Below are 19939 nucleotides of genomic sequence, written 5' to 3' on the forward strand. Positions count from 1 at the left end.
CCCCCCCCCCCCCCCCCGCTTGCGTGAGCTTCCTCTGATCTCTTCGCATTCCGCACTGGAACAAATCGCCGAGGCTGTCAGCTTTCCTGCGTCGTGCGCCCCGCTGATGCCGAATTTGGCACCTCGCGATCTCGAAGCGGTGTCTGATAGGGCCAAAGGCAGACAAAGACGCCGTCCGCCTCTAAGTTCGATTCACGGATCAGATCGTCGGAGCGCGACACGTATCGCAATGGTACTGTTCGACATCGGTGAGTAGTGAGTGGTTGCCGATACGCGCTAAAGAGCCCATTGCGTGCGGATTCGGGCAGTCAAGCCCTGAACACGATTCAGTGACGACCGCATCAGCCCACTACGGTACATCTCTGGGCGCACCGCTGCTGCATAGCGACAGTCGCGAATGAAGTGAATCGCGGCAAGCCGACCTCCACGGCCACGAAGCGGTCGCGGACATCGGGCAAAACGCTTGCCGCATGCGCAGGAGCAACGTTGGATAGCCAGCCAGCCAGCCGTGCTGCACGTCAAGTCAACGGATCGTTGTATTGACAGGCGAAGCGTGCAATCCAACGACTTGGCTGTCAATCTCGTCAGTGTGAGTTGTGGATCGTATTCAGCAGCAGCAGCAGCAGCAGCAGCAGACGGCAGCGCGTGCCCTTAGTTTGTAGGGCTGCGGAGACATGGGGCGCCTGTTGAAGCTCGAAGCAGGCACAATAGCCAGCCACCGTGCAAATCCCACAATCTTGAATCAACATCCTGAAATGAATGTGAATCAAATCAAGAATGACGAATCGTGAATTTGAATGTCACGATCGAGTCAAGTGGCCGAATCGAATGCCACACGCGGACGGACGCGTGCGCGTCGAGGAGCTCGAGTCGCCAGACGCGCGCACTAGCGCGAATCGGAGGCACGCGCTTTGCATCTCCGCTCGCCCAGCGCGCAGTGCGCGGGCGGCACTCCGACACTCAGCACGATTCCACGCCCAGCAAAAAAGGCGGGCCCCCCGCCCAACGCCGCCCAGCTAGCTCATTGCCCCGACAAAAGGGTCGCTCGCGAGTGCGAGTGCGAGTGCGATCCGACGGCCTGGCTGGCACGGCACGGCACGGCCAGGCCAGGCCACCTCGCCAGCTGACTGCCTTGATCCTCTGCGCCCCCCGCCCCCCTCTCATCTAGCTCGCTGCATCTGTTCCAGAGCTTTGTGACATCCCAACACGATATGAGGCACCTCGATCCTCGATCCTCGATCCTCGATCTCACTCACCTTCGTTTCTCCATTCGGACCTATGCTCTCACGCTAGGCTGCTTCAGGAAACCCAGATCAGCGCGTATAGATTCGCGCCCGTGCGGTCGATTCGTTGCAGTCACGAGTCTACCTACACCCTTCGCATCGGGTCTGTGCGCGCCGCTGCTGTCTGAAGCACCCAACCCCCGCATATTCTTGGTTGTAATTGAATGGCCTGAGGGATGCGGCATGCTCTCCGCGCTGCTGCTTCTCGCTCCTGAATCGCACACGCAAATCGTCTTCCTGGAGCTTTTGCTGAGAAGATCCTTCAACGCGCGCCTAGTGCACGTAATCACAAGGAGGCAGCAGCTCGCTTCTTGGAACGCAAATTGGGTGTATAGCCGACCGCATTCCTTGGATGCTCAACCCCAAGAAACTTTAATCCCGCATTCGCTGTGCGAGCGTCGGTGATGAGCCGAGAACAGCACATGTGCGCGCCCAGATTCAAGATGCTGCGGTGATGGGCGCTCGTCGCCAAGGCAGCGTCGCCCCTGAGTATTGCGCAGCCATGCCGACGACCAACACTCTGGATAGCTCAGGTTCGCAGCTCCGTTTGCACTTGTCGGATACTCTTGCGCCTCTATGTGCTTGCTCGTATAAAAGTGTTGAAGCAGTGCTTTCTCGCATCTATCTTCCTACTCGCACGCAAGTAAGTATCCCTCCGCGCCTCCATTTTCCGCCCCCCATCTCCTCATACACTCTCTGACAACCACGCATCAACATGCAAGTGAGTCTCCTCGTCGACCTTGGCGGGATCTGCTTCCGCTGACTGTGCCCACATTGCACTCTTTAGCTACTCCGACTCTCTCCTCTCATCGTAGCTGCGGCTCTCGCCGTGGCTACGTCTCCTGCCGAGGCTCAAGGCAACCCCATCACGAGCATCACCAACGTAGCGTCCATCCCTCAAGCCGCTCTCAACTACATTGCGGACCAGACGGGCATCAACCTTTTGGCACAAAAGGTGCACTCTGATGCGGAGGCCGTCGATGGAGCGGTACGAGGCGCGATGCCCAAAGAAGTAAAGTCGGGCGCCAAGCGTCTACAAAAGCTTCCTGGCCGCCTTCAAAAGAAGGGAGGCGACGCCAAGTCGCAAGTGGAAAGCTTTGGCAAGGAGGCCAACTCTCGCATCACCAATCTGGTCAAGGATGCTCAAAAAGACTTGACGGGCAAGCAGAAAGCCGTAGCTGCGGAGCCCAACCCTGAACCTAGACCCGCTACCAATGTGGCTGCTGCTCAGCCCAACGGTAACGGTGGAAATTCCGGAAGTGGAGACATCATCCAGGCCTCTGGACCGTGCAGCCAGGGCAAGGCTCAGTGCTGCGACCAAACGCTGAGCGGAGACAAGGCCGACACGCTCATCTCCGCCTTGGGCGTACAGCAGGTGCTGGGCGACGTGGGTATCAACTGCGTAAACCTGCCCATCAACGTCATTGGCGGTGCCGCTTCCCTGACCAACACGTGCAAGAACACGCCAGTGTGAGTGGGGAACAGAAGCCTGAGCCGCCCTGAACCGGCCAAAGGTCTCACCCCTTCTTGCCCCTGCTTCTGAACCGTTGCTAATGTCTCTTCTGTAATTTTGTGCTCCTCCCCTCGCCTCTGCAACAGATGCTGCCAAAATGTCACCCAGAATGGCCTGATCAACCTCGGCTGCTCTGCCCTTCCCATCAACTAGTACCCGCCTCTCACTCTCGGCGATCGAGTCACAAGCTCACTGTGCCTCCCGAGGGACGCTTCGCCACATCTTTACTCCCCACCACCCCTCCTCCCACACTGCATCTCTTTCTGCGTCTCATGTAACGACTCTGCCCCGCAACGAAAGCTTCGTCTAATCCCCGCCTTTCACCCGCGCATTTTGTCCCTTATAATTCACAAGTCCTCACGCATTCGACTCACCATTTGGATTTGTGTCGGCTTGCCTGGACCCCTCTTGATCGCACGTCCGAGCTGACGACTCGAGCGCGCCATCGGTGTAGCGCCATGGTATACGTGTCTTGCGCAAGGATGGGTGGTGACGAGGGCATCCTATTTTGAGGCTCCAATACCCGATACACGCAAGTCCGATTCTGATTGGATGCATTTTTGAATCAAAAATGTGAATCTTGAAATCACGAATCGAAAATGTAGAATGCGGAGCCGTAACTCTTGAACTAAGCACTACGACACGTGACAAGAGGCATCCCGTATACCCGTCAGTCCGTCGCGTGTACCCGCACCACCTACCTACCACCAGGGACCATCTGGACCCCCGCCTGCTCCTGCTCCAATGGTCCACCATGCAAAGTGCTGTCGTCAGATAATTTTTTGACGGGCGCACCAAATCCTTCTGTACAACATCTGCCAAAATTGTTCGCACTGAACTGGAAGTCGAAATGCTCGAGCGCGTCTTGTCAGCGTCGATAGAAGGCTTGAGAGATGCTGCGGGCCCGGTTGATTTGACGGTCGACCCGCACATTCCCTAAAGTGCCAGCGTGCATTACAAATGTGTCCCTTTTGACGACTTTCGGCGCTGAGTGGCTTCAATGAAGCAGGACGACGATGCACAAATTTTGGGGAGAGAGAAATCGCATCATCGTATTGATCTGGAAACTATCTACTCTGACTCGTGACTTTTGCTAAGCAGCAGCAGAGGGTCGAAAATTGGTCATCGGCAGAGATGCATCAGAGATGCTGGCGCGCGCCGTTGACGGGCAGGGATGGGAGGGCGCAGTCACGTGCCACGCACGAATCTCCGATTCACCGCGCGGCCATGCGCGCACAAGGTAGAAGAGCAACGCGGCAATCACCAATCAAGAATGGATTGAATCTTCAATGTTGAATGATCGTGAATTTGAATATTCACTCGACTGATTCAAATTGAATGTCGAGGCATCAATTATGAATTAAGTCAATTAAGTCAAGAGTCAAGAGTCAAGAGTCAAGATAAGCGTCGTGAGTCTTGAGTATTCATTTCGTGCATCACGTTCACGTTCAAGATTCACGAGATTCTTGATTCGTGATTCGTGTGATTGATCATGTGCATGCTGCTGAGTGTGGGAGTCGTGAGTGTATGCGCTCGTCAAGTCGTGAGTGTGAGTCACGAGTGGTCGATTGTGATTTGTCTTCACCATCCTTTGGCGGGATCGAGCCTGACATGCGCGTGCACATTCACATTCACGATTCATTCATCATTCTCTCGTCCTGACCACACAGTGGTGCGTTGGGAAGGTCAGCGACCACGCCCGCTCACACGATTCACTGGCACTCACTTCGCACTCGCACTCGCACTCGCACTCGCACTCGCACTCGCACTCGCACTCGCACTCGCACTCGCACTCGCACTCGCACGCGCGGCTTGGCCTGCCTCTGGGACAGGAGTGCTGCTCCGCCAAAGCTCGAGACTTGTCAAAGCAGTGGTGAGTGGATCGGAAAGCGGCGCTGGCTTTGTATCCGCGCGCCCATCATCCTCTCTTCTCGCAGCTGCAGCGCAACGATTGGTCAAGATGGGCGACGACCTGCACAGTGCGCTCATGGCATCCAGCACAACGTCTGCTGAGCTGTTCGAGCCGTACGTGGGCAGCGTAGCTGTCTACGGTTCTGCTGCATTTCCCCCCTCCTCCTCGACTGCGACTGCGACTGCGACTGCGACTGCTCGAACGAGCTCGAGCACAGTCAACAAGCAGCCGGTGGTGCGGTGCGGCGAGGTGCTTGGCGACGCCCTCTTCGTCGGCTTCTCTGACGGAACGCTGCGTCGATATGTGCCATTCGCGAGTGCGAGTGGAAGCAGCGGCGGCGGCGGCAGCAGCAGCAGCAGCAGCAGCAGCAGCAGCAACAGCAACAGCAGCACGCAAGCACAGCTAACCGAGACGCACAGTGTCGACTTGTCCAGCAGCAACAAGCCAGTGGAGAAGATCCTGCCCGTCAACCTGGCTGGCGCATCGCTCCTGCTCGTGCTGGTCGAGTCTAATCTGCACTTCTTGCGTTGCACGGATCTCTCAAGCGCGCCATCCTTCCACCGAATCAGCGGGGTGGTCACATTTGCGCCCGATGAGGCGCAGCTCGAGCTCATCAGTGGTAGCAGTGACTCTGCTACAGAGCCTGCACAGGGCAACGGCGGACTGGTGCGGATCGCGCTGATCAAGCGCAAGAGCGTCTTGCCGCTCCTCCTCTCCTCGCGCGGCTATAGGCAGCTGAAAGAACTGGCCCTGCCTCCCGGTGGAGCGGTGCTGGCAAAAAGATGGCAGGATAAGCTTCTGCTGGCAAATACGAGCACGTACGTATTGATGGACATGTCCATCACTCCCGCTTCTTCTGGCAACGGGCAGGAGAATGGCAACAGCAACATCGCACAATTGGGTCTTCCCATCTCTCAAGCCAGCGACAGGCCGAGCCCAAAGGAACGTCCCAGCATCGTCGTCGTTCCCACCACAGACCGAAACGGACAAACGGCGTGCGAGTTTCTTCTCACTTCCTACGCACCAACGGGTACGCTCGGTGTGTTTGTGGGCAGCGATGGAGAAGTACGTCCAAAGCTACTGGAATGGGCATCCCATCCGCGCGCACTATCGTTGTCCGGCGATGCGACGCTGTACAGTCTGCTCAGGGACGATCATCTGGAGATTCATCAATTAGCAGCTGGAGCGACGTCCGGTGAGGAGATCAGAAGAGTGTGGAGAGGATGCGTGACGAGGAGATCTGCTGAGGATGCGCAGAGGAGAAGAAGAGCTGCACCGGAAGAGCTCGATGAGCCAAGAGGATTGAGCGGGGTGTTTGTGGGCCAGCAGTTGGGCCTGCATCTGAGAGGCATGCACGGTGAAGAGCACTTACTGGACAGCAAGGGAGTGCAAGAGGAGCAACAGGGAATGGGCGTACCGCACGTGTTGCTGCTTTACAAGGATGGGCTGGAGCACGTGACACGTCCCACCTTGTCTCAAGTCGTAAATGATCTGATCCGTCGGGAAAGCTGGAAGAAGCTCGAAGAGCTGATTCAACACTGTTCGAGCGTGTCCGGTCCGCCGCAAGTACGATCCAATGGCACTCTGCTGCGGGCATCGCGAGAGCTTGCGGCCCACTTTCTGATCAACGTCGAGTTTGCGAGAGCGGAGACGTACTTGGACTTGAGCGGGGTGGATCCACTCGAACTGGTTGGCATGCTAGATCACACCGACTTTGTTTCCCTCGTCCCATCTCCGCAAACGGACCCAGCGACGTCTTTGATTCAGAACGACGCCAAGCTCCAAGCGCGAAGCTCTCTCCGAGCCCTGATACGCAGCAACCTGCAGACCAACTATTGTCCGCCGATTTTAGAGGAGGAATTATCAAGCGCGCAACCTTTTGCGCATTTGGCTCAACTCTTGGAACGGAGGTTCGAAGAGCTCCTAGTGCGTTTGCTTCAAGCTCAACGCCAGCGCCAAGTTATTACACAAAATGGAGCTACACGCTCGACATCGGCGTCATTAGCCACAGCAAGGGATACGATCCTAGGTCAGCTGCTTCTTCGTCGTCTTTCGCTCTTCCCTCTCTCTTCTTCCCCCTCTGACCCGGCTCTGGAGCAGGCGCTGAGATCTTTCTTGGCGCTTGTGCATTCTGATGAAAGCTCGTGCGATTGGCAAGTCCTCGAAGAGACGCTGCAAGGTCTGGGTATGTGGTCCGCTCTGCTCGTGATTTGGAACCGTCGACAGAGCCAAGATGCACGCCAGGAACGAGAGAAGAAGAAGCGCATCATACAGCTTAGGTTGGAATTGCTGGAAGGAGTCAAAGCAGACCGGTTCGCGCCTAATGCCATCGATGCCACGGGGTCACTAGCGCGAGATGGGACGCACGCTGACGCGGATGCTCCGGTCAGGACGCCAGGGCCGCCACCGGTGGAAGAGCAAGTTCGAGAGATTGTAAGGCTTCTCCACGAGGATGTGGCGCAGGACGACGAGCAAGCGGATGGAGAGCAAGCGGATGGAGAGCAAGAGTCGGAGTGGAAGAGGGATATCGGAGTCAGACTGATCAGGTGGGATTCTGATGCGGGGATCAAGGTGCGTCCTTGCTTCTCACACGTCGGAACTGCATCATTCTAACCTGCTTCGCTGCCTTTGTGGTCTTTTCGCAGCTCTTGACCTCGGCGGACCGACGCGGTCGAGCGAGCGGGCTAGCAGAAGCGGATACGGTCGACCTGACAAGCAAGAGGGAGGGAGACGATGAGCGGACGCTGAAAGAGCTTCGAGAACATCATCCTGATGCTGTGCTTGCATTCTTGGAGCATGCAGTATTGCGTGAAGAAGCTGGCGAGGTGAGTGGCGCAGGTATGGGACGAGTGCCGAGAAGGTGTGCCTGTGCGGAGTCGTGCGTGGGCCGTTCTCGAAGAAATCTGTACTGCGCCTGGAATTTACATACACTGCATTCTCTCTCGCCAGAGTTTGCATCTCCGGTCGGAGATCGTAGACGTGCTCCTACGAAGCATTGTGCCTGATGAACGGGCAAAGATGGACATGGAAGATGTGGGTGAGTTTGTTACCTGTTGGCACATCTCAAGAAGCACTCGCACACTTCTCAACGCACGCCTCACCTACCGCAGCACACGAATACATCTCCGGGAACTACGCCGAGTCATTTGCTGCGCATCTGGTCCTACGCGCCAAAAAATCCTCGATCCCGGCAGGCGGCGGCGCGCCTTTTATCGAGACGGACGCTGGGAAGCGAGATCAGTCTGTAAACGCATACGAAGCCAGGATCAAGCTGATCTTGCTACTGCAAACCTTTGAGATGGACGATGCGCGTGCCGTCTTGAATAAGCTCCAGGGACAGCACTGGGCAGCTTTCGAGCGTGCAATTCTACTAGGCAAAGTGAGTTGCGCCCCTCTGAAAACCTGGGCGTGCTGAAGCGTCTGCTGACATGTGTCGCTCGGCACGTGTCACTCTTCAGGTCTTAGAGCACGCGCACGCTTTGCGGATTCTTGCTCTCGAGCTGCGCGACGTTCACTCTGCAGAGGCCTACTGCGCTCAAGCAGGCAAGGTCATATCCCCTTCGCTCGCTGAATTTCTCCGATCCGAAGTTCCAGGAGCGGACATGTATGTGGGCAAGGTGGAGCAGACGAAGAAGAGCAAGAAAAAGGCAGCGCTGCACGCGAAAACGCGAGCCAGGCTTTTCGAGAGTCTTCTGGACATTTATATAGCCGGGCACGAGTAAGTGGCAGCCGTTGGGGGAGCGTGGTGCGCACATCGTCCGGGCAATTAACGCTAGCTTGCCCAACCGTTTCTTCGTACAGATCGGCCCGAGGGGTGGACAAGGACCTCCTCATCCCAACTTCTCATCTCCTCAACACCCAATCGCGTTATTTTCCCCTGCCCAAAGTCCTGGCCCTTTTACCTTCTGCTTATCCGCTCTCATCCCTTGAAACCTTTATCGCATCCAAGCTCCGGTCGCAGCTTCACTCGACCCATCAAGCTCGCATCGTCCGTGCCGTCTCGCTGGCGCAGAATCTGGAAATTTCGGAGATGGCTTGGGGAAAAATGAGGAGCGCTGGCGGGGTTCTCGTGGAGGATGAGAATGATTTGGGAGGCACATGTGGATTGGAGGAGGAGGAGCAAGGCGTGGTGGAGGAAGAGCACGACTTGACGGAGAAGATTCGAGCTGAGCAGCCCGCGAGCGCCGAAAAGCATGGCTTCTCTTCGCCAGGCAGGGTCGACGTGCTCGCATCGCCGCCGAATTAAGACACACCCTCACTTGTGCAACACAGCGCGCGCGGATGAGGCATGGCAGTCTCTTCATGCAAGACCATCTCGAGAGTCGCGGCACAGCGATAGGACTTAGGAGCGATTTGAAAGGATGGCATTGCGCAGATCATCTGTCGATGTGCTCTTGCACACTCTCAACAAGGTAGTCCAAGGCCTGCTCGAAGGCTATATGCGCGTTTGCTTTCACCCTGTCGAAGTGTGGCGCCGCAGTGGGCGCCAGCGGCTCTGAGCCTTCGAGATCAGAGGCTCGCAGAATCTCGCTCGAAAGTCGCGGGGCAGTCTCTGAAGCGCTTGCTTGTAATTCGCGCAGCAGGCCTTTGATAGCCTCGCCTTGCAGGACGGCCACCAAATCTGTATTGGAGGACTTGATGGAGTGGAGTGCTTGAAGAGCCTGGCGCGACAAGCGGGGTCGAGAAGTCGTCAGCGCCGTCTCGATGAGGATTGCAAGATAAGACGCAGACCTCACCTCCTGCAAAATTGCCAGATTATGAAGCAATTGGCATGGCAACGAAGCAGTGAGCACCTCTGCATTTCGATCTGCAGATGGCCGGGATGGCATGAGCGAGGTAGGAGAGCGCGAGACCAGCGCCAGAGCCTTACCTCGTAGGAAGCTGTCCAGCTGTTGCCCAATCTCGCCGGCCGTGCCGGTACGCGAGACATTGACCAATTCGACTAGCCCCCTCTCGGCGGAGGTCAATTCTGCCAACTCTACCCGTTCTGAATCGGCATGGATGGCGCTGTTTGTTATCGCGCAGAAGTGTGCGAAGGCTTTGACGTAGGATACCTGATAGAAGAGTCCAAAAACAAAAGGGTCAAAACGTGCAAACGCGACATGCTTCGTCGTCGTCACTCACGCCTGGATTGGACTTTGCTGCTCCGCACGTCCTGGCAGCGGAGATGGTGTCCCAGATCGGTTCAGAGGTATGCGCAGGCAAAATGTCAAAGTCTCTCTGGTCGTGAAGACCGTCTGAAGAGCGCGGAGTGCCGAATGCCGACGGCGCATGGTGAGCTTCGCTTTCAGAAGTCGGCGGGCGGGCGGGCTCCTGAATGTTTTGGCTGCTCACCTTCGATCCAGCCTTGCACGTCTTTGAGCACCCTGTCCACCTCGACGTGGTCGAGGCCACCTGCTCGGATCCGCTCCATTTCGAATAGACAACGCGAGATGGACCTCTCTAAGCGCTCGCTGAAATCCACAAATTCTTCTGTCCTCGACCACGTCCCATTTTCTATCGTAGAGGCGATCATTTTTGGAAGCTGTGTGCCGCGCAATGGGTGTCAAATTGTGCGCGCAAAGTGCTCCCGTGCATCTGTGATCCGATCGAGCGCTTCCTGCGCCTACACACTCACATCCTTCTTGTTCTCCTTGTAGAGCTCCGAGATCCTAGCGTAGACTTTGCTTCGCTTGACCCTTTCCTGCTCCTTGTCGCCCGCCCTGGCGACTTGGCCAAGCGGTACATTCAAACGCCTCTGGAACACCCAGCCGAGCGTGTCTAATTGCACACCCTTGATTCCTATCTGATCAGCGGCCTCTTCGGCAAGCGCGTCTGCTCCTAGCAGTCGATGCAGCAAGACGAAGAGGATGCGCAACTTGTACGATTTGGGACTCGCTTCGAGAGAGCGGGCAAGAAGGGCCAGAAGATGCAGGATGCTCGCGGCGGATGGGGCAGGGGCCCTTGCCGCCGCGCTGGATGCATCGGGCGTGCGAGGCGGCGCTGCGCGAAGAAGGACTTGAGCGTACAGGTAAATGTACTCGTCTGCCGGCTGCATCTCTGTCGTGGCCACGTCTTTGCCCAGCTGCAAAGCAGAGTCGTAGCCTGCCAAGCACCACGTGCTCAAGCTCTGCAGCGTCTCGAGGTCCCCATCCTCCGCAGGCGCGTCCCTTTGCGTATCGAAGCGCAATGCCAACCTGAGCAAGTTCAAATGCGTGTACATTGCCTTCAAGTCGCTCAAGATTGGCCGAGCATCTTTGGAGGGCCAAGACTGCAATCGGCCCTTCCATGATGCGCTTAGCTGTTGGATGTGCTGCGCTGGCAAGTGAGCAGCGTACGCATAGAGATCCTGATACGTGCAAGCCAGACTGGAAAAGTGTGCGAGATGCTGCTCTATAGCCGCTCGTAGCTCTGTCACAGACCTCTGCTGCGCCTCTTGCGGTGAAGCGTCGGGGTAGAGGGAGCCCGCGAGATCCTTGTTGCGCGCCTCGCTGACAAAGTGCAGCCTGGTCAAGCTGGACGTTCGGTCGTTGCTGGTTGCTGCGAGAGATCGAACGAGGAGCTGCGTGTCGAGCAGCAGCTCTGCGGGCCGCTCCATCGCAGCTCTGACGACGGCCATCACGTGAGCCCAGTTCCTGCTCGAGGAGCTTGCCATCAACTTGGCACGCGCTTCCTTCCACACATCTTTCCAAGCTTCTCCATCCGCCACTTGCTCGCGCAACGCTCTTCTCAGCTCTTCAAGACCCAGATTCTTGCTGACCAGCACATCCCCCGTGCTGCTCGTCAAGTGGCCCAGAGCAGCAGCCCTCAAGCCATGCCCGCTGCTGCTGCTGCTGCTGCCTTCCCTGGCCGCCAGCCTGTGTTTGAGCTGCACCGCCACCCACACTTCTTCCTCCGAAGTGCTTCCGAGGGGAAAAGAGGTGAGGTGCTGTTCGACGATCCTATTGGCCAACGGCAAGGCCAGTGCCGCACCCCTCTCCTTTGGTTTCCTATCCAACAGCAGATAAGCCGTCACTGCGCTCCAAAAGAACCAATCCGATTCGCTCCTCATACCGCGCCTCACCGCTTCCTTTTTCTCCGTTTCAGCTGCCTTGTTGAGGTTCTTGTAGTACTTTATGCCCAACAAGTGCATCTTTTGCCAAGCGGAAGCTCGCGCGCACGCCAAGATTGCCTTTTTGCCCAAGTCGAGCGAGCGGGGCGTTTGCTCGGCTTGCAGACACGCCACCTCTGCCTCTTCTGCCAGCCTGCCCCTGGCAGAGAGCGCAATGCACAGCGCGTGCAGCACATTTCCATCGTGCGCGCGTGGTGCGGTGTGTGTAGCAGCAGCAGCAGCAGCAGGGGAGGAGGTGGTGGTGGCGGCGGATGGCGGCGAGAGGATGGGCCTCAACATCTCATCCAACGCTTCGTCCGCCTTTTCATTCGCAAGCCTGACCAGCGCGATGCATCTCAGCGCGCTCGCCAGCAATCGCGTGTCGTTTGCTGAAGAGGGGGAGGAGGAGGAGGAGGAGGATGGAGAGCGGGTACGCTGGATGAGCTGGTCAGCCAATGTCAGCGCTTTGCGGTCGTTGGAAGAGTCCAAGGCGTTGTAGATTGCGTCGCATTGACGCGCTGCAAGCGCGCTGTTGCTGCTGCTGCCCGACATTTAGCTGTCGGAGCAAGTTGTGAGTGAGGGCAGAGGGGTGGGGGTGGCTTGGGGTTGCGTGGGCGTGGGCGTTGTGTGTGCGGAGGGGGTTTCCAGACAGGGTGGATGAAGAAGCGGTGAAGGGCGGCGTTTGCGAGCAAAAGGGTGAGATCTGTCTGTCTGTCTGTCTGCCTTCTTCACTCGCACTTGTGACTGTTCACGACTTGCATGACGCCGTGACTGTGACTCGGGACGCTCCATCGATCGTGGATCGGATTCTTGATTCTGGTTCGTGCTTCATTCAAGATTTGCACTCAAACTCAATCAAACTCAACTTCGCACGATTCATCCGGAAGATCTCGCACGCGCTTGCACCGAGTCACGAGTCACGAGTCACGTGGGCAGTCTTCACGTCTCGCTACCGCGCGCGCCCCCGTCACGCCTTGCGCTAGCGGAAGCTGCCGCCTGCCTCCACATGTGTATGTGTGCGTATGTGCTAGACAGCCGTGCGCAAGCACGCCCCTGCGCTAACACACACCCCAGACGAGCGGCGTAGCTCATCGGACTCGTGACTGCCATGAATGCGCCGCCAGGTCCATAAACAACAGCGCATACACAGACGGACAGGCGCAAGCATCACATCACATCACATCACACCAACATCAAGCACGAAGTTGGACAGCATCGATGGGACAGCAAAGCCTCTGAGTACCGTTGCGAGCATCGCTTGTCAGCCACAGCAGGAGCAGCTTGGATGCGCCCGCCCGCCCCCCTTCACTTTCTCTCGGCCGGCGGTGTCTGATCGACAAAAGGCATGCTGATGGCCGCAAACGCCTTTTTCCTGGCCTCGTTGAGCGCACCTCCGAAGCCCGAATTGTCCGAGTCGGTGACGGGATTGTGATTCCACTCCTCCGTGTGTCTCGTGATGCGGCCTTGCGCATCGCGCTCGATGGTCAGCAGGCTGTTCATCGTCTTGAACGGCTCAGCTCCATCCTCGTTCGATCGATAGTACGTCACATCCTGATCGACGAGGAGCAGATCGCTCTTGACGGTGGTGGTGGTGGTGGTGGTGGTGCTAGCTGCGCTGGTATCCAGCACGTTGAACTTGTCGATGTTGGAACGGGGAAAGAGAGCGACGAGGGCGTTGAATTGCGCTCTGATCTTGGGCAGGCCAGACGCTATGCTGACCGGATCGTGAAATGTCGCAGACTCGCTGTATTGAGCGTACGAGGAGCTGCGCGGATCGCAACTGTAGAGCTACGGAGTGGGGCGCGCCCGCCGCCCGCATCAACAGCGGATGGCGGCAGGATCAGCAGGGCTTCTACTGAGCGACCGAAGCAGGCAACCCAGCACTCTGACTCACGTCTCGCAAGGCTTGCAGCACCGGCTTCTCATCGTCTGTAGGCGATCGTGTAGGCAAGCTGCGGCTGAGCTCAGGCTTCAACCCTGAAGCGTTTGGCTTTCCTGAAGACATGATGCTTCGCGTCTGCTGAACGGCTGATCCAAAGGTGCCGTTGCCGTTGGGCTTCGGGGTTAGGTGGGAGAGAATGGAAGATAGACGGGCGATTGATCTCATCGCATGACACGAGCGCGCGTTCGATGGCCATACGTCTCGTCGAGTGATGGTAGACCAAAGTCACGAGTGGAGACTATGCAGCTGCTGTCCCTCACATCACTCGCCCGACCCACGTTTGATGGTTTGCTTACGAACAGCGCTCGGATGATGGCATGCATGCATGCATGCACGACCGTGATCAGACCCTGCAGCGTCCGCGCCGCGCCGCGCCGCGTTCCTCCTCGCTTGCCTCGCGTCGGCCGGGACAAGCTCACGGTTGTGCGTGCGTGGTGGATTGGCAAGCTGATGCCCCGCACCTTTTTGCCTTTGACGTGCAGTCAATCAAGAATGAGTCGCTTCATCGGGCCGCGACTTTCCCTCAGTCACGAGTGTGCAAAACTTGAATCGAACATGCGATGGTCTGAGCAGAGGCGGGCAGTCACGTGACTCTCATGTCTTTGGGAGATTTGAGACCAAAAGCTGTTGCAATCAAAATGGTGAATGGGTGCATACTCGAACTCTTCACTCTTGGCTCATCCCGCCTGATGCAACACTCACGACCACCCACCCACCGGTGCCGCCAAAGCGATCGGCTGCGGGTTTCGGATGGCGTGTAGCTAGCTGCCATGACGGAGCTCAGGAGCAGGTCTCATGCTGGGTCTGCGCTGCGCTGAGAGCAAGGATTCACTCAACTCCCAGCTTGACGATCAAAGTCACTCTACGCACGCGCCATTCAACATTCCACCAATGGTGAGCTCACACGAACGGCACACGGAACGCCGAGCTGCGTCGATAGCTTGCGCCCACCTGAACTTTTCTCCGTGGGTATATTGCGTGCTTTGCTCAGCTCAGCTCAGGGCAAAGTCGGCGAGTCTGCTGCGGACGAAGCGAAGCTTTCGAACGCCAAGGTGAGCTACGTGTGTGCACGCATGCGCCGCTTTGTGCCTGTACCTCTGCACCTCTAGCTGGTCGTGAGTCTCGAGACTACGCTTGGAAGGGGGCGAGCAGGCGCCATCACGACTCTTGATTGTAATTGGTATGTTCGTTGTGCAGTCATCGTGTGAGCTGCATGAGTGGCGTCCCGATCATGACAGCAGCTACAGCGAGCGACATGCATGTCATGTTTGAATCACAATGTGCCGGCCAGCAAAGTGAGAATGGAGCGCGGTTCCTGCAGCAATCAAAGCGTTGCGGTGAAGTGCACCATCACCTCTACAGTACCTGCTGGGCCCTAACATGCACGCCCAAAATGCCATGCATGCATGCATGCATGCATGCATGCAGCTTGGCGCCATTGAGGCGCGCATGAAAGCAGCGCTCGGTTGCTCACGCGATGAGTCGCCTGCCTGCCGACGAGACTTGGCTGCTCTGATGCTGCCTGTCCCCTTGCCACCGTCCGCCTATAGGGTGGAGCATTGTTGTGTGCAGCTCGCAAGACTCGGAACACTCTTGACTTGCAATTTGACTGACCAGACTCACACTGTTGACTTGTGGGGTGCGCTAGAGCACACATATGCGGAGTCATCAGCGGCTCTCATGCTAAGCTGACTCTTCGGCTCCGCGGCTGCATGCACGCCAGAGAGACGCCAACTTTCGGGATAATGTACAAAATTTGAGTGCCCGACGGCAGACTCGCGATTGCTCAGCACCATGGAGTCGCTGGCTATTCAATGAAGCACGGTACCGCGCGACGAGGCCAGGAGCAACCGACGCCTGTCGACCAGTGAGGTTCGGCGCTAGCATTGTCTTGAGCCCTCTCGGAACCGAATCGCCCCACGGAGCCTTGCCATATAAGGGCATCGGCAGCTTGATCGGAAAGCGTATAAGAGGGGGCCATTCTGTCTGCTCCGACCTGCTCTTGCCTTTTTCTCCATCCAATCGATCAGCCATCTCATTCACTGCAACTATACCTTCACTTTAAAGGCATCTGCTGGCCAGATTCCCGATTTCACAGCATTTTACTTCCATAAGCCTCACGCTACCCATCACCCATCTGACCTTTCGCTTGTAAGTCAGAGCAAGCGAAGCATCGCCGGGCGCTTAGACTGACGCTAATGCCGACTCCCCATCACCCTTCCTAGTCAAGATGAAGTTCGCCACTGCACTTCCAGTCCTTGCTGTTCTCGTCGCTGCCGGCTCGGCCGTCGCATCGCCCGGACACTTTCTGTATGGCCGCGACGTCGCGTCGGTCGAATCTGCGACCGGCTACTCCATCGACAGGCTTGCTCGAAGGGGAGGAGCATTCTCCAAGTGCTGCGGTGGTGGACGCGGAGGAAGCGGAGGAGGACAGTCTGGAACGGAGATGCCCAACATTCCCAACAGCAGGCCTCCTTCGTACGCCAGCAACGCCCCCTCTTACCAGAGCGCTGGAGATCCTCCAGCATATGGAGCAGCTACGCAGCATATTGCGGGCGGAGCAGGGTCTCAACGCACCAGCACCGACTCTTTCCTCAACAACAATCAGCAAGGCCAATGGGGCGCCAACTAAGCAGTGGAGCAGCTATTGCTATCAATTCAATGACCCACTGCTGTACAGTAGCTCCCTTAAATAGACCACTTCTATCGATCGCCTGTTGTCCTGCGCGCGGTGCGAGCCGGACTGTTTGCCGTCGTGCGAGAGGTGAGAGTTGGCTAGAGCGCGAGGCTCGCGACGAGCGAGAACTTGTCGAGATGGAGACGAGCGCGGGACCTGCTTCAGAACGCGTGTGGCCGACCTGCTTCAGAACTGTTCGCGATTGACCAATTCGCCTGCTTGGCTAGACTACGCCTGTGGGATGGCATGGAGGGCGAGCGAACACGACGCGTCTGGTCTTGTGCGCAACGCGTTGGATGCGACCGACCTGCGCTGTGCGCAAAAGGCCTTCCGCGTGGCGCTACTCGTGTGATCGTGCATCAACGGTCAGCGTTTGGCGAGCTAGTCATCGGTGACAGTCACTCGCGAGTCGCGTGAGTCGTGAGTCGTGAGTCGCGAATGCGTCGGCAGGTAGCGCATGCAGAAGGCAGAGTCGCGTTCAACAAATCAGACGGGCGAATCTCACTCTGTTCTTTACGGCATGTGCACCACGCAGCAGTCACGCTTGCATCCATCAAGCGCCTCAGACTGCGACCGCAACGCCACGCAAATCCGGACCTCGAACACAACTACATCAATCTTTCGAGTCCTGAAGAAGCATAATGGAGCAGGTGCAAAGAGTGGCATCAACAGCGGTCGGGGCGAAGGTACATCCATCGTGAGAGGGTCCTAAAGGCAGTGCCGCTCCAATGTCGCCTCTCAGAGGCCATTGCTGATCACCCAATCGAGCAAGATCTCGTGGCTGTCTGGACCGCTGCGGTGAACAGCAATGCCGTGGCCGGTGTTGGGGATGATGATGGAGGTGAAGTTGCTGGCTGCCGGGTAGATGGCACGAAGTCCTTCGGGCAATGGCGGCACGGTGCGCTCGCAATTGGAGCCGCAGAATGGCAAGTCGTGATTGCCATTGAGCACGAGGACGGGCTTGTTGAAGGCGGGCGCAGGGCTCGCAATGTTGCCGAGGGTCGTGTAGATACCAAGCGTCACGCCCTCTTCGCCTCGGCGGGCAATGTTGACAGCCTCTGCGTCGGCATTGTCAGGGTCGATGTAGTTTTGGACCAGCGAAGTGCGCGAACCAGTGGCGATCCAAATGCGTGGTCTGTTGCGATTCTCGATGCCAGCAATCTCTCGCATCGGGGTGTATGCACCAGAGTAGATGGTGTCGGGAACGTACTCGGTGGCTGGGGTGAGACCGGTGAGCGCCACGCCGTCCAAGAGCTCGGGTCGTGCGCTCGTCACTGCCAGAGTTTGGCCCGAACCGTACGAGTGTCCGATGCCGACGATGCGAGCATGCTTCTTGCCACCAATGACATTGCTATTACGTGCTTGTTCGAGGATGTTGGTCAAAACACCAACTTCTGTTGGCGACTGCATGCGAGAGAAGCCTCCGCTGGTGGGAATGTCGGACTTGCCAGTTCCGATGCGGTCGTAAATGAAGCTGCTGTAGCCGTAGCTCGCAGCATGGTTGACGAAGCTGTACTCGGGGCCTTTGTAAGGATAGCGCCAGTACGATCTGTTGAAGCCGATTCCGTGCGTAGCCAAGAGCAGCGAAGAGCCCTTCTTGGCACCACGAATCGGCTCGCAGTAGCTGCCGCGAAGTGTGAACGAGCTGCTGACTGGGCTACGAGTGCCAGGGAAATGCTCGGCAACCCATTGCTCGTTGCGGCCCGTGAACGCCAAGAAAGTCGAGGTGACGTAGTCGGACGAGTCGTAATTGTCGATGACGTTGACAAAGTCAAAGTTTTGCGTCGTGATGGAAGTGCGGAGCGTCACATCGCTGCACTTGACATTGTTGAGACCCAACGGCCCAGACTTGGTCGAAGCGTCTTGCGAGCGCTGGTCGAGGCGAGGAGAGGCTGACGCAAGGGTCGCAGCAGCGATCAGAGCAAGGACGCTCTGGAGCGAGATGGCGAGCATGTTGGGGTGTGGCTAGGGTGTTGCGTCAGGTGCAAAGGTGAGTGGAGGGCGAGGTCTACCAGCGATCGCCTGTCGGCTCCTTTTGAAGGCGCGAGGGAACGCGTCAGAGCGTTCTGCTAGAGCAATATTTCGAAGTGTCGGGAGAGGTGCTCTCATTTACTGTCAGGAGGGCGCCGCCGCTCATGTGAAATGAATGGCGCATTACGTCGTCTCTTTGATTCAGCTGTGCATCGGACGCGTGGGACGTGCTGCGCTCGCCACGCGGGTTCATCTCTTGTTAGCAATCCGCGCCAGCGTGACGACATGACGATCGCCTCACGTTGCCGGATATACGTACGGAGCAAACAGTACAAATTGATTCCGATCGCCATGCCAAGCTCGAGGCTAGAAGCTCGTTGATGATGTGCGTGCGTCGAATTAACTTTGTTGATCCACTCTGCATGTGCTTTGCGTTCGCCTCGGGCTTTTGGACCACACAAAGTGCGCGCTTTGCAAGCCACTATGTTCCAACCTTCATCTTGAATGTGGGGTCGCGAGAAGGAGCGCCAGCTCGTTGTCCACGCGGCTCTCTGGTCAATTTGGCGTGACGAGACAACGTGGGCGGTCGCTAGGCTAGAACTTCCAATACGTCATGGGCGACCATGAGGGCGTCAAGTCTCATAGCACCCGCGCCGTTTCACGCTCGTATCAGCTAGCGCGACCTGCTGCGACAAAGACATGTAGTCAAATTGGTGGCAGCCGGTGAGATCCTTTCGATGCTGCTACGCTGGGCGCAGCCAAGCGTCACGCCCTCTTCGCCTCGGCGGGAGCGGCCCTGACGCAGTACATTGGACTATAGAGGACTGGTCAATCACAATGATTTGACTGCGTCCGAGGCAGTCCGCCCTGCTTGCAAGAGGTCATCGGACTCGAGCAGAGAAGCTTACTACTACATGTCCGCAATATTTGTAGAGAACCCACAAGAAGACTGCGCTCGCTACCTGCGCAATTTGAACATCACAAGCAAACATCCGAACAAAGTGTGCGATGTATCGGCAAAACGTACCACACTCAAATGCCCGGCCTGCGTGCATCGGGACTCGGACTCGGTCAAGCGATTCTGATTCCACAGTCCGCGATTGCGAGCATTCGGCGCACGGGAACAGCAAGGAAGCTCGTGCGCAGCTGCATCGCAATCACGTTTTTTGATGCGCTTGTGCATGTGCATTTGGCGATCCGCGCGGTGCACGAGGCGCGGTTAGGGTTAGGGTTAGGGTTACATACGGGTCCCCAAAGGGATTGAAAAACAACATGGGCTCAGAAGAAGCAGAAAGATGCCCTGATACTGCTGTTGAAGTTTCAGATGCTACCCTGGGGGTTTTGGTGGAGATATGGGCAAAAGAGTGAAAAATCTCTAGAATTTCCAGGGATAGCCCCTAGAATCTGCAGGGGCTGCCCGTCATCTCTGGATTTTTTCTAGAGATTGCCCCTGGAATTCTGGGTTAGGGTTAGGGTTAGGGTTAGGGTTAGGGTTAGATAGGTGTTCCCGGCAGGGTTAGGAAAAATTGGTCCATAAATCTTGCAGGTCTTTGCAGTTTTGGATAGTCCTTG

General features: G+C 57.2%; 8 protein-coding genes across 8 annotated transcripts; 4 read left to right on the forward strand and 4 right to left on the reverse strand.

Moving 5' to 3' along the window:
- Window positions 1-1099: 1099 nt before the first annotated feature.
- Window positions 1100-1843, forward strand: IE81DRAFT_63825 (hypothetical protein). The gene has a single exon (XM_025517499.1). The coding sequence runs from the start codon at window positions 1212-1214 to the stop codon at window positions 1686-1688; it is 477 nt and encodes a 158-aa protein (XP_025366080.1). The 5' UTR covers window positions 1100-1211; the 3' UTR covers window positions 1689-1843.
- Window positions 1844-3051, forward strand: IE81DRAFT_63826 (hypothetical protein). Its single transcript, XM_025517500.1, has 3 exons — window positions 1844-2004; window positions 2071-2753; window positions 2883-3051. Exons 1-3 carry the CDS (start codon window positions 1999-2001, stop codon window positions 2947-2949), a joined length of 756 nt encoding a protein of 251 aa, XP_025366081.1. The 5' UTR covers window positions 1844-1998; the 3' UTR covers window positions 2950-3051.
- Window positions 2842-3836, reverse strand: IE81DRAFT_63820 (hypothetical protein). The gene has a single exon (XM_025517498.1). The coding sequence runs from the start codon at window positions 3727-3729 to the stop codon at window positions 3154-3156; it is 576 nt and encodes a 191-aa protein (XP_025366082.1). The 5' UTR covers window positions 3730-3836; the 3' UTR covers window positions 2842-3153.
- Window positions 3837-4390: 554 nt separating this feature from the next.
- IE81DRAFT_327025 (hypothetical protein) lies at window positions 4391-9367 on the forward strand. Its single transcript, XM_025514986.1, has 7 exons — window positions 4391-4669; window positions 4734-7279; window positions 7354-7533; window positions 7658-7745; window positions 7819-8087; window positions 8167-8426; window positions 8510-9367. The coding sequence occupies exons 2-7, from the start codon at window positions 4757-4759 to the stop codon at window positions 8952-8954; spliced, it is 3765 nt and encodes a 1254-aa protein (XP_025366083.1). The 5' UTR covers window positions 4391-4669; window positions 4734-4756; the 3' UTR covers window positions 8955-9367.
- On the reverse strand, window positions 9066-12575 carry IE81DRAFT_327027 (hypothetical protein). The gene is made up of 5 exons (XM_025514987.1): window positions 10326-12575; window positions 10043-10232; window positions 9833-9945; window positions 9579-9762; window positions 9066-9515 (listed from the first exon to the last, which is right to left on the reverse strand). The coding sequence occupies exons 1-5, from the start codon at window positions 12327-12329 to the stop codon at window positions 9085-9087; spliced, it is 2922 nt and encodes a 973-aa protein (XP_025366084.1). The 5' UTR covers window positions 12330-12575; the 3' UTR covers window positions 9066-9084.
- Window positions 12576-12977: 402 nt separating this feature from the next.
- IE81DRAFT_327029 (hypothetical protein) lies at window positions 12978-13944 on the reverse strand. The gene is made up of 2 exons (XM_025514988.1): window positions 13672-13944; window positions 12978-13565 (listed from the first exon to the last, which is right to left on the reverse strand). The coding sequence occupies exons 1-2, from the start codon at window positions 13882-13884 to the stop codon at window positions 13083-13085; spliced, it is 696 nt and encodes a 231-aa protein (XP_025366085.1). The 5' UTR covers window positions 13885-13944; the 3' UTR covers window positions 12978-13082.
- A 1750-nt stretch (window positions 13945-15694) lies between these two features.
- IE81DRAFT_369484 (hypothetical protein) lies at window positions 15695-16434 on the forward strand. Its single transcript, XM_025517242.1, has 2 exons — window positions 15695-15870; window positions 15945-16434. The coding sequence occupies exon 2, from the start codon at window positions 15950-15952 to the stop codon at window positions 16349-16351; it is 402 nt and encodes a 133-aa protein (XP_025366086.1). The 5' UTR covers window positions 15695-15870; window positions 15945-15949; the 3' UTR covers window positions 16352-16434.
- A 700-nt stretch (window positions 16435-17134) lies between these two features.
- IE81DRAFT_354164 (alpha/beta-hydrolase) lies at window positions 17135-18380 on the reverse strand (the record flags this gene model as incomplete). Its single annotated transcript, XM_025516657.1, has 1 exon — window positions 17135-18380. The coding sequence occupies exon 1, from the start codon at window positions 18347-18349 to the stop codon at window positions 17135-17137; it is 1215 nt and encodes a 404-aa protein (XP_025366087.1). The 5' UTR covers window positions 18350-18380.
- Between the last annotated feature and the right edge of the window lie 1559 nt (window positions 18381-19939).

The sequence above is a fragment of the Ceraceosorus guamensis genome (assembly GCF_003144195.1).
Source record: "Ceraceosorus guamensis strain MCA 4658 unplaced genomic scaffold IE81scaffold_166, whole genome shotgun sequence".
NCBI classification, from domain to species: domain Eukaryota; kingdom Fungi; phylum Basidiomycota; class Exobasidiomycetes; order Ceraceosorales; family Ceraceosoraceae; genus Ceraceosorus; species Ceraceosorus guamensis.